This window comes from Meriones unguiculatus, chromosome 2 (assembly GCF_030254825.1).
Source record: "Meriones unguiculatus strain TT.TT164.6M chromosome 2, Bangor_MerUng_6.1, whole genome shotgun sequence".
Taxonomy (NCBI): domain Eukaryota; kingdom Metazoa; phylum Chordata; class Mammalia; order Rodentia; family Muridae; genus Meriones; species Meriones unguiculatus.
In genome coordinates this window covers 53,872,310-53,885,587 of record NC_083350.1, presented here as the reverse complement: position 1 = coordinate 53,885,587, position 13,278 = coordinate 53,872,310, and the positions used below count along the sequence as shown (strand labels likewise).

Here is a 13,278-nt window from a genome sequence, read left to right as displayed (position 1 = left end):
GACCGTTCTGCCTCTCCTCAGCACAAGGTTCCCAAACACTAAAGTATGATCTTGGGACTGGCCGAACTTCTTAATCTCACAGGAAAGGAGATGGCTTAGAAAAGAGCAAGCAGGCCTGAGATCCGCAGTAGGTGAAACAGGCTTCCCTTTCTCCTTTCCTCTTCCCCTCTCCTCCCCCTCCCCCTCTCAGCATCACTGATATTTCAGTACTAGATGTGTTGTCTTTTGCTGTCATGTCTGCCTTCCATATCGGAGAATGCTTAGCATCAACTCTGGTCAGTAGCATCTCCCCCACCCGAATGTGACAAAACTAAATGTCTCCGAACACAACGAAACGTCCTCTGAAAGGGCAAAGCTCTCCCAGTTGAGAACCACTGGGTTTGGAACCGACATGACCAACAACCAAATCGCTCTGATGCCTGGTCTGGTGGTGTTCTCACAGCTCATGAATACCTGCTGTTTTTAAGTAAATGGTTTGGAACTAGGAAGACGTGATTAAGGTATTAAGCCAACACTAATGCTGATTGCGTGTCAACTGAGCTTACGAGCAAGCTCTAAAAAGCAGAGTCCTCCAAAGACAGACTAAACACGCCAGCCTGTGACACCTCGTGTGACTGGAAACTCATGTAGATGCAGAGAAGCGACGACTGACAGAACCCCTAAGACGATGAGCCTCCTTTTGGGGCTGGATAAGACACAGAAATACCAAATCCAGAGGCACTTCAAGGAGAATCTCCATACAAACGGCAAACTCTTCCCCATTTTAGGTAAATTCAACACACATCAGGCCCTAACTGTAGAGGTATCTTTTAAAAAACAAGAGTGCACTTAACTATCAAGTCATTTAACAATCTTTCTCTAGAGATACAAAACTCACAAGGCAGAGGTTTCCTAAATTAGTGATGCAGAACAGCGGCCTTTGGACCACCGAGATGGCGTGCTCATGACTGAAAGCACATGAGCCTCTGCCACCGGCGACATCCCCTGACGGCAGAGTTCCAGGGACGTACAGTGTTTGGGTGTTACCTGTTTCTCTTCTTCCGGTGCTCTCTGTTAGAATTTTCTGACTCACTACCACTGCTTGTGTTACAGCGTGAGCGAGACCTAAAGAAAAAAAAAATTATGGCAAATTACAGAAAGGTTCGTCAGGTACTCTAGAAGAAATTTTGTAGGGGGAAAAAAACCACTAATCCAAATACAAAGGGCCATATTATCCCTTTCCCAGTAAGAGGTATTTCTGGACTCAGCCAAACATCTGAGCTAAGTCTAAAGCTCATAGAAAGGGCGAGGCAGGAGGAAGAGGAGAGCACACTAAGGGAAACGCAGGGGTCCCAGAAAGGACTCGAAGACCCATCGTGCCTAACAAAACAACGTGGCAAAGCTAAAACACACGTGGAAGACAAAAGAGGGATGCTAAGTGTCATCTTCCCCACCAAGCCCTCGCAGGGGCAGGTAGACTTTACTGCTACTGCTTTGAATTTGGATGGATCCTGTGACAGTTTTCACCAACAGAATGAGGTTCTGAGGACAGCCTGCATGTTCCGAGGCTAGCCCACAAGGCCGTTCACTTCTGCTGCCTTCTAGCCACCCTCTGAAGAAGCCTGTGCCTTCAACCATCCTTTCAGGATGCTACGTGACAGAGGCCCCTTGGATGACCCAGCATCAGCCACCACCTGACCTCTGCCTGTTCGGTCCACATGGACACACACACATTGCTTGTTGTTGCTTTAAGCCAAGTGGTGGAGGGGTTTAGAATACGGCAGGGCATAGCTTGAGACAGCCGCAGAGGCATAACGGGAACGAGAAATAAAAGCAAAATGTCAAGGGTCAGGACAGAGTGAAAGACTGAGACATGATTGAAACTGGAGTGAAAACATGAAGACTGGAGATACAGTCATAAGGCAGCCACAGCAGAGAGGAAAATGTCTCCGCTCCTGTCTCAACTGCGAGCATCCTCCCCCTCTTTGACTTCTCCCTTTGCTTTCTTACCTCCTCCTTTGCTTTAGATCTGAGTCCTCGCCACTGTTGTGAGTTTTCCTGAGGAAGACAAAAGAAGAGAATTACAGAAAGCAGCATGCTGTACAGCTGAGGAAGCACACGGTTTCACATCGGTTCATCTAGATGCCTTCTATCTTGGTTCACTGGCCCCACATCTATGTCATGTGTACACGTCCAGCCCTGTGGCAGGTCCCAGAGACACAGCACTCCGCCAGCCGGCTCCAAGAACCCAGTCATGCAGGACGAGCCTGTGGTCTATGCCACATTGGCTAAGCTACATTCATCCAACAACAGGGTTAGCCGGTGGCTTCAAGGCCTGTAATCCTCGAAGCCAATTTTCAGCTGATTCTGGCTTTTACTGGGATGCGCTTTCCAGCATCCTGGCCTTGAATTCCTTATCTCTTCTATGATAACCTCATCCACCTACACCTTCATTAAGCTTTGACCTTTATTATCACTAACCATCTCAAACACACCGCTTTCTCCCCACAATTTCCCCTACTTGCTTTTACCTTTAAGCACTTATACTAGGGGAAAAAAAAAATGCAGGCACTAAAGCCAGACCATGTAGACAGGAATCCCATCTTCCCCACTGAAGAGCTTGGTGACTCAAGTTACTCCTTTTAGTGGCTCAGTGTTTTGTTTTATTTTTAAAATTTTTACATATATGGGTGTTTTGCCTACATGCATGCCTGCATACCATGCATGTGCCTGGTGCCCTCAAGGGCGAGAAGAATGTGTTGAGTCCCCTGGAACTGGAGTTACAGACCACTGCTTGGGTATTAGGAATCAGAGCTGGGTCCCAAAAGAGCACCAGTGTTCTTAACCACTGAGCCACCTCTCCCAACCAAAGTCTCCGTTTTAATAGAACCTCCCATAAACAGTTACAAGAAGGAAGGAAATGGGGCTGGAGAGATGGTGCAGCTGGCAAGGGCATGCACTGCTTTTGCAGAAGACCTGAAATCCATTTATCCGGGCTGCTACAATGATCCATACAAGGGGACACGGGATGATGACAGCCCTGAAGAGCCAAGGAATCATCTAAAACTGATAGATTCACTGAAGCACCGAACGTCAGATGAGAGAGCAAGGGGTTACAGCTAAGTTCATGGTTCATTACCTGAGAACTGAAATGAGGCGGCCACCTTCTTATCGGAGGGATGTGAGGGAGGATTAGATTTGAAGAAGATGATGGGTTCCATTTATAAGCCTGAGCCTACCTCATATCCAGAGGTTCTTCAAGGAGGAATCTCCACACAAATGGCAAAGCCCTCAGCTCACCTTCGCCTCATTGGCTGCGTGGAGTCATTGTCACTGCCGCATGAGAGGTTACGCTGCCGGGTGCAGGGAAACTTTGGGGACTTGGTGCGATCACTGGAAGAGTTGTAGAGTCCACTGGAGGGAGAGAAATAGTTCGTGTATCAGGTTTGGGAGTTTTCACAAGTCGAGTGTGGAGTATTAGCATTAATGCCATTTTGGATATTTTTTTTTTCCAGAAATATATCCTTAGTCTAGAGAGCAGGAAGGTTCTCAACCTTCCTAATGACCCTTTAATGCAGTTCCTCATGTTGTGATGACCCCCAACCATAAAATGATTTCATTGCTACTTCGTAACTGCATTTTTGCTACTGTTATGAATTGTAATGTAAATATCTGATCTGCAGGATGTCTGATAAGTGACCCCCAAAGGAGCTGTGGCAACCCACAGGTAGAAAACCCCTGCTCGAAACCATCACAGGAGCCGTCGGTGATTCCTTTATACACACTGGTTTTCCTTTCTGTCGTTCTGAAAGGTTTCACATTAGGAAACCTGCTACTGACTCCCGCTTCTGCCTTTCTGGAAGCCAGAGGGCAGTTAGCTTCCTCCACTGGGTAACTGTGACAGGTCGTTTGCTGCCTTTCTCTCCAGAGACAGTGAGTCAGACTCCGTACCTCTGGGGTCCATTGTCTTCCCAGGGCGCATGAGATTTGCTTCTTTGGGTGTCAGGGCTGTTTTCATTCTTTGCTTTCTTAGAACTTAATAATAAAGAATAGAAAAAAAATAGTTTCTTCAGAAGAAAGCACATTATGATGCATATATACATGTATTTCCTTGCTTACGGCTGTGACTCATTCCAAAAAAAGAACCCAAGATGGCTGATTAATAAACGCATTTCTCCAGTAAGCACTTTCGAGTGTCCTCCCTGATTCTAGGTGTATTGCTTTCTGTGAAGAGAAGCCATACTGATCAATTGTTAAGAAACTTCTTTCTAAAGACTCTACCCTTGTGGGGAAGAGTCTTTAGACTCTTGTTTTAGAAACGCCTAGGGAAACAGAAGAGACCAGCAGAAGGGCCTGGGGGTCACTGCTCACGTCCTCTGGAGTCTTAGCCTGCAGAGAAAAAGAGCTGCATAGCTGTTAATACATCTTTAATCCTGGCCTCAGAGGGATCTGGGTGGTTGTTACAGAATGTGGCTGTAGCAGAATTCTTAGTAATGGCAACCAAGAAAGGGGAAAGTGACAAGGGTGTTGCAAAAACAAAAGAAACCAACTTCTGTTGGGACACTCACCTGGGTGAGCCAAAACTAAAGATGTGTGGAAAAGCCTCATGCAGAACTACTACTTGGTCAGTTAACTTAAACATATAATTTAAGTTGGGGCACAGCGGCAAATGCATCTAATCCCAGCACTTGGAAGGCGGGGAGAGTCAAATGGATCTCTGAACTCGGGGCAGGGCTGGCCTACAAAGGCAGCACCTGTGTATTATATGTTATATATAAACACATTTGATGTTTATTTTATATATATGGTTATAAGGTAAAGATCTCAGTATTAGGTGTAGAAGACCTTCCTATGAATTTTGATCAGAGAGGCCCAAGAGGCACCCAAAACAACACTGCTCTTAGTTGTCAACCATAACTAGACAAAAAGACCCCACTGCCGGAGAAAACATACTATCCAATTGCACAGCATAAAGAAATCAAGCTAGGTCTGGTTTGAAACCTTTATCCATGCTGCCCAGCTTTCCTGGTGCTTAGAGTCCCTGTGCAGGCCCCTGAGGAGAAAGGCCGGCCAGGGATTTCCTCAGGAGTGTTTTGTGCTCTGTCATCCTGACCTGCCAGGCAGCATGTGCTCCGCAGGTATAATAATGGCATGACTGCTAACGGGGCTAACCAGCCACTCCAAGAGAGAACACTTGCCCAATGAGGGGGTGGAGGAGAAAGGAGAGAGGAGGAAGGAAAGGGTCCTCAGGAAAAGAAGCAACAACTTCCACCGAGTAGAGAAAGGAAGCGAGCTGGAAAGGAAGATGACCAGGGTGCAGTAGTTTGAATCAGACCACATAGGCTCATGGGTTTCAATACTTAGTTCCCAGTTGGTAGAACTGTTTGGGGAGAATTAGGTGTGACCTGTTTGGAGAAGGTGTGTTATTGGTGCACTGAGGTTTCAAAAGCCCATGCTGTTCCCAGCCAGTGCTCTCCGCCTCCTGCTCGTGGACCAGAAGCAACCTCTTAGCTACTGCTCCTCTGCCAGGCCTTCTGCTGGTTTTCTACCACGATGATAGTCACTGACTTTAATCCTCTAGAATTATAAGCCACAAACTCACTGTTTTCTTGTGAGTCCCAGATTAGATGCTTTCTTTTATAGGATACCTTGATCATAGTGTTTTGTCACAACAAAAGAAGTAACTAGGACACAGGGACATCCATTCACACGAGGCTGGCATTCTTTACAGCAGTGGCCAGACGCCCTGGCTCCAGGTTTGGCTCTGAAGCACTGAAAAGTTAACTCTGGGCAAGGAGCAGCCTAACCTATCTGACCTCTGTCCAGCTTCCGGATATCTTGGCTCCATCCTTCCGGATCAGAATGACTTTTGAATGCCATTTCCTGACCTCCTATCATTTTCTGCCCCGAGAATGTAAATATAACCAAGTTGTTACTCAAGCCCAACAAACTGTTTTAGAATCACCTAGGGAAACAGAAGAGACCGGCAGAAGGGCCTGGGGGTCACTGCTCACTTCCTCTGGAGTCTTAGCTTGCAGAGAAAAAGAGCTGCATAGCTGTTAATCCACCTTTAATCCTGGCCCTCAGAAGGATCTGGGTAGCTGTTACAGAACACGGCTGGAGCAGAATTCTTAGCAATGGCAACCAAGAGGGGAAAGGGCAGAGTGACAAGGGTGTCACAAAAACAAAGGAAACAAGGTTCTGTTGGGACATTATATCCATGTACCTGTAGAAGGTACATCCAACAAGGGCACACATATCAAAGGGCAGTAGACAGTGGGTATGTTTTTCACAGGTTCAATATACTGTTTAAGGATTTAAAACTGAAACTTCAAAGATCAAAAATCCAAAGTAAATGCTTCCCTTTTGAAATGAGAAAAAGTAAAAATAAATAAATAAATAAATAAATAAATAAAGATACAGTGAGGACTCAGCACAGTGCTATGAAGTGTATATGTTTACTAAGTCAGAAGGGGAAAGTGAGGAGGCAGGAAGGAAAAGAAGGAAAGACAGAGGAATGAAAGGGCAATCTCAAGTAGATGATCGCTGAGGAATAATGAAATCCCAGGTGGCACGGGAACTGTGGTAACTGTGTTTCTTCTGTAAGCTTCTTCTCATCTGCAACCTGCCTGGGAAGTGGCCACCCTTCCGGTTTCAGGACTATTGGCAGCAGTGAGTTTCAAAGGGGACCGAGTTCCTTCTGAGAAAACCACTGTGCTTGTGTTGTCTATCCCACGAGCGTGCCCTGTACATACAGGTGCCTCCACCCAGGACTGAGAGAGCAACTAGGAAAACACAGTTAAAGAAGACACACTCAAAGGTAAAGAACGTGTCACTTCTAAAGGTTGATCTGTAAGGAGAACGCCCCAGAACTAAGGAAAACAGGCCAAAAAGTGTTGGTGAAACATCACAGCTCTGGAATGCTCCCCCCCTCCGCCGCCATCTCTAATTTTCTTACTAGGGAATTATGCTTTATTTCTCAAAGTCGCCACAGACCTGTTGAATGAAGGCGCCATTATTAACTAACAAAAGATGGCGGCGTAGAGGATGAGCTAAGGCCTCTCAGCAGGTCACACAGCTCTGACTGCTGGGCCTTCTCCATGATGCAAGCGGGGAGGCCCCCATAGGCAGAGTGAGCTCATGAAAGCTGCTCATTGTGCCTTGACAGTGCCGCTCCGTGGACATAATTGGAGACAGGAAAAAATTACTCCAGAACTCTCTTATCAGAGAACAAAGCTGATCTTTCAGGAACCAATTCCTATAACATTTTAAGAGGAGGTTTTTCCAGTGGGAATTCTGCCACTAGGAAAACTGATGCCGGGGACCATGACAGAATCCATACATATGCAATCTCCGAATGCTGAGGCACTGGCACCTCTAAGGCTGCGAACCTCCTCTCAGGGCCACAGTTCAGTGAAACATAGGAATAGAGTACATTGAAGCAAGAGTATCGTCCCTTTACTTTGCCGCTCCCTTGAGTTAGTCGGCTGTATCATGGCTTTAAGAACCACACGGAATTTTCAGTGTGCTGCTGAGTTGCAGATCACATACGTTCTGTGATGTCTTCCACGGAGAACAGGTCCCAGTGTTTGCATTTTGCTGACATGATAACACATTCTTTGGCTCAGACACTATCTACTGGAGTCCCTAGGTTAAAAGTACTAATCAGTGACCAAAGTGACAAGATTCTTAACCTTGCTAACGAGGGGAAGAATGTTTATGATGGCACATAACTGCACACACTCACCTTTTCACTGGGGAGGGTGCAATAATTTTAGTTGTCCCTTCATTCTCCCCATTTTCCATGTTTGCAGTTATCCGACTTATGTTGTTTGATCCTAATAACAACAAATAAACAAACAGATAAATAAATGGCAAGATGAAAGGCAGAAGGAAAGGAGAGAGTGAGAAGGAAAACACAAAGACACAGAATAATTATGTGTAAATGCAATTATAGGGCTGGGGTGATGGCTCAGCCAGACAAGTAGGGGCCACGCAAGCACAGGGACCAGAGCTGGGTTCCCAGAACCCATGTCAAAAAGCCAAACAATTGTGGCAGGTACTTGTGATCCCAGTACTGGAGTGGTGGAGTCAAGCAGGTCCTGGAGGCTCCACAGTCAGCCAGCGTGGCCTGTTGATGAGCCCCAAGTCCCAGTGAGAGACCAATGTCAAAAACCAGGTACATCACCACCAAGACACAATACCCAAACTGTGGTTCTGGCTTCCACAAAACGTGCCCACATTCTAACAGACACACTCCTGCACAAAAGGGAAGACATAAAATGCAACGTCGGGTCATCTGTGGCCCATTTTAATGACAGGCCATGACTCCAAAAAGATGATCAGCCACTCAGTGAAAGTGAGGTATTAACTGTCAGACACCAGGAGTCTCAAGGTATAATCTTTGATGAATATTAATTAGTAAGTCCTCATATCATGGACTTTTTTTTTTAAAACTTCAACTCTGAAAATAAGATTCTAAGATATTCAATACCATACTGAAACCTAAAATATTACCGTTTTTTTTTTTTTGAGAACAGTGCTGTAACGTCTTTCAGCCCACCATGACTGGCCCCACTTGAAAGCACAGTGAAACTCCCCACAACTGAAACCTGTGAGGACGCAAACAGCGAGAAGAAAAAGATACACGTGCTATGGGCATTCATATACAAAAAAGAAAAAAAAAGTTTCAGATGTGTCTTTCACAAAAGAAGCCTCAAAACCGAAAGCTGAATTTTTAAGTTTATTCCGCCACTGATTTGCATGCAGGCTAGAGGAGCCAGCAGAGGGAGCCCAGAGCAGACGCTTTGCAGGGATTCCTCTTGGGTCCTCTCCTCAGGCCGGAGACCTGCAGAGGACAGGAAGCCCCTGTGAGGGCCTGGTGGTGACTTTCTCCCGAGAGCACCTCACGAAGAGGAGACAGATGGGAACAGCAGCCAGCCAACCTGTGGCAGGCAGGAGCACTTCCCCGGGGCTGTCCTCTAAGGGCATCTTCCCAGGTACGGTGAATCTAGTGCATCCTCATCACTACGTGCTAAGCGGTTGAGTCACAGAGATAACTGGGAAAAGTGACCGGCGCTGATGTTTACTGCGTGCAAGTTGTGTGTCCGGTACCGCTCTGCGAGGTCTGTGTGTGTTTACTCGTGTAGCCCTCAAAACAGCCAGAAAAGAAGACACCGACATCTAAAGATACCAACACGAGCCCTTGGGGCCCGAGAGATGGCTCGGTGCTTAAGAACACTCCCTGCTCTTGCAGGACCTAGGTTTGGTTCCCAGCACCCACATAGTGGCTCACAACCACCTGTAACTCCAGTTCCAGGGCATCTAATGTCGTCTTTTGACCTCTGTGGGCACCAGGCATGCGTGTGATACACAGGCACACATGCAGGTTAAACACTCTGTACATGTAAAATAACCTAAATCAGTCTAAAAGACCCGGGCCTTTAATCCGACAGCTCCCCAGGCGACCAGCCCAGCCACAGAGATGTAAATCTCCCCCGAGCCAGCACGCTGCTGCTTTCCATCCACCGCCTACAAACAGTGTGAGTCAATATAAAATAAAGGCTGCCCGGGGTGGGAGTGGGGAGAGAGAGAGAGAGAGAGAGAGAGAGAGACTTGTCTACCTCGTTATTAAATTTGAGGAGAAAATGGTTAGAGGGAACTACATGAAAGTGATTAAGTAACTTGACTTCCGTGCCTTCCTCCCCCAGCTGCCAAACAATTGGTTGTTAGACTAAGATTAGTGAGTCTGAGAGATGAGAGTCGGAGCAAGCCTGGGTACGCTGGGCACACAGCTCTGGCCTCCACCTTCACTCAGCAGGTCTTAGTGGTAACCAGGGGCCGTCACGTGACCTTCTCCTTCCGTTCAGAGGCAGCTGCTGTCCGGGCAGAATCAACTTGCCCAGATCTAGTTAGCTGCTTGATTTGGGGACAATTCTTCAGCCATTGTGATGTCAAGATCTGATAATGAGCACACATGCATTTTCAATGACGAAAACACATTTATTTTTACTACCATAGGATTGTACACAATTCATAACTTGACACTTGTCAAGCCACAGTCAACTCCCTGATGTTACTCAGTGTCATTACTATCCATTTAGAGGTGGAATGGGTGGGCACATAGTTAAATGAAAAAAAAAACAATCCTTGTTTGGCAAGTGGGGAAAATTTGTATATAGGAAAACAAAAGGACGTATAGCGTCTGAACAAAAGACTCTTGCACCATATTAATAATGTCTTTTAAACGCCTTCAAATATCAATTTGTAAACTTAAAAAATATGTATTTTTATGTTCAATAAATGACTGGTTTGGCTGAATGTGGGTATGTGCATCATGTGCACGCCTCCTGCCTGCAGAAGCCAAAAGAGGGGATCGCATCCCAGGAAACTGGAGTTTTGGACGGCTGTGAGCCACCACGTGAAGGCACAGAGCGAAACCTGTGTCCTCTGCAGATTTCTTCAATTGCTGAGTCTTCTCTCCAGAATGCCTCACCCCCAGTTTGTAAACCTTTATGTTTAATTTTATTTTACTTAATCCTCTTTTGTCCTTTCCCTCACCTCTGATTAAAAAACAACTATATACTAATATTTAAAGACAAAAACACAAAAAAACAAACAAACAAACAAAAAAAACAGGAAACATCATGGCTGCTCCCAACACAAGAAATCCAAGGGTTTTAGTCAATCAACCACCTACCCCAGCACAACCTATCTGAGGAAATACTGTATTCACAAAGAAAACTGAGCTAGCCGCTGGAATTGGTTCAGTTTTTCCCCACCCTGGCAGAACAAAGTCATCTTCCCTTAGCTGCACCAGCTTTTCCCTGAGTATTACAGGATAAAATGCCAAAGTAGAATAAATTAGTAAAATGAAAGATCCCTTTTCTATTTCCAGAGAGTACAGTCAAACACACACACACACACACACACACACACACACACACACACAAAATGGTCCAGAAAATTCTGTTCCCTATCACCATGGAAGATTTTCACTTGGCAGAACACAGCCTTACAAAACTGTAAAACAAAAGCAAGTTTTAAAACACATGTGCCGGAAACTAGAAGTGCTTCTGCATCCGATGGCTGATTATTTAAAGTTCAAATTCCTGATGTCAGCTCATCCAGACAAAGGGGTCCCCGCTGCTCTCAGGAGTTTCTGCCTTCAAAGTCCCACGACAGCAGTTTAAGCGCATCTGCCTCCTCCCTATAGACTGTACTGACGTTTCAACATCAATTTGCTCCGTGTCAACTGCAAGATCAAACAAGGTGTCTGCTAACACGCTAGAGGGAAGATTAAACTGATGGGAGTGGCCGGGAAAGCTGCTGGGAAAATACGTCAGTGCACAAAAGAACCTTCCAGAGTTCACCTCCTTGCACTTCCTCTTCCCCAGCCCTTCCTCTTCCCAGTGCCCAGCCTGGGTAGTTGGCTTCCATTCTTACTGGCACCATCAATTGGGGACGTGAGGTAGATTGGCACAAGGGCACCCCTTTCCCAGCCCTCCGCCAGAGCTACACAGATGCACACACACTGAGTCAGAGGCAGCTGAAGACATTCTTCTCTGCAGCTCAGGATGCCAGCTTCGAAAACAAGACACCATGGGGCCTTCACTCCCAGAGACTTCTGAGTTTGACTCTGGAGACCTGTAATTACACCAGTGTTGGAGAGTCCACTGGTGACATGAAGCATCCCGTCCCTGGACCTTCAGGGCCCGAAGACAGGCCTTATCTCTGAATGGCTGGATGGAATCAAAAGTATCTCATGTACCCAGACACCAATTATTTTTCCTGTGATTTGAAGACACAAATTGTGTGAGGGGAAGAAAGAGCTGGTCTCCAAATTCCTCAAGGCTCTGGATGCTCCAAAAGTCCAACTGGACCCTACTACTGGAAGTAACGGATAGAAAATCTTCCCTAGCCGCCTTCTCTCAAACCCAGGGAGAGGGACCACTTCTCTTCAGTGGACAGCACTAGGCTACTTACTCACTGCTTTATATTACACAAAACACATATAACTGTGTATAAGGACTACCTTAATATTTATTTTATTACATGTATGTGCATGCACCATGTGTGTTTGGTGCCCATATAGACCGGAAGGTGATGTCAGAGCCCCTGGAACTGAAGGACATCAGTTGTGAGATGACTGATGTAGATGCTGGGAATTGAACCCATGACCTCCAGAAGTATGGCCAGTGCAATTAACCACTGAGCCATCCCTTTATACACAAGGGTTACTGTAAAACAACAACAACAAAACCTCTTTATTGACTCTTTGTGAGAATCACAAAGAATGCACCCTAATCCCACTCATCTTCTCATCCCATCAACCTCCCCTCTGCAATCTCCCCCTCAAAGGAAATTTAAAAAAAAAACAAAAATAAAAAACACACAAAACAAATCACACACACACACACAAAACATCTCATCGTGGAAGCTGTAGTGTGTCACAGTATGCCCCACAGTATATATACCCTTTTGTCCACACATCTTTACTTGCGAATGTTCACTGCAATAAAGTCATTGGTCTGGTTCGAGGCTTCAAGCTTCCGCTACATCATCAATACTGGATTCTCACCAGGACTCCTTTTGGATGCCCTATTGTTGCCCTGTATCACGGAGATCCTGCAGCTTTGGATCTCTAGGACCAATCCTCTCACATGCTCAAGCAGTTCACAGATGAGGTAGATGTTGGGGTATAGGCCTTGGGGGGTGGCTGAGTGGGTCAGGCTGTCAGCTCTCTCGAACCTGCACCATCAGGGTGAGCTCTCCAGCACTGCCCCGGCAAGCTCACCCAATGCTGCAGGCGGCAAGGGGCAGGGGCAGGGTCAGTTCTCCTGCTCTCTTGCCCGTGGGGCCAGATCATCTGTACCCACGCCACCAGAGCTGGCTCTACTGTGCTGCCTTGTCAAAGACTGAGAGGTTGGGAGGGCAGGGCCTCTCCAGAGTGCTGCAGCCAGTGAGGGGCAAGGCCAGTTCTGCACACACCTTGGACAACAACATGGTCCCAGATGCAGCCCAGACCAGGAACATCCGCATGGTCTTCAGCGATGATATGAGCCATGGACAGCAACATAGACCCCTGCTGCTGCATGGCATGGACCCAGACATGGCCCTCAGTGGCAGCATGGGCTGGTATTTCATTATGTCCCCAGGTGGTGGGGCTGGCTACTCACATCAGGCTCTTCCTCTCCCCCTTCTCATCTCCAGTTCCACCTCTTCATAACGCTCACCCTGTTTGCTTCTTTCTCTCCCATCTGTCCACCACACACTTCCACACTGTAGTGGCTCCTGCTG

General features: G+C 46.6%; 1 protein-coding gene across 4 annotated transcripts in view; it reads right to left on the bottom strand.

Annotated features, from left to right (window-relative positions):
- The window catches only part of Epb41l4a (erythrocyte membrane protein band 4.1 like 4A), a 194,316-nt gene that overhangs the window by 24,754 nt on the left and 156,284 nt on the right, over positions 1-13,278 (bottom strand). For 3 of the 4 annotated variants that reach the window (XM_021641448.2, XM_060377495.1, XM_060377496.1), the window contains 5 exons: positions 7,727-7,817; positions 3,931-4,014; positions 3,280-3,393; positions 1,990-2,037; positions 1,027-1,104 (listed from right to left, as the gene is read on the bottom strand). In XM_021641448.2, the coding sequence (XP_021497123.2) occupies positions 1,027-1,104; positions 1,990-2,037; positions 3,280-3,393; positions 3,931-4,014; positions 7,727-7,817 (415 nt within the window). The remainder of the gene's footprint in view (positions 1-1,026; positions 1,105-1,989; positions 2,038-3,279; positions 3,394-3,930; positions 4,015-7,726; positions 7,818-13,278) is intronic. The other variant, XM_021641450.2, reaches the window with a different exon arrangement.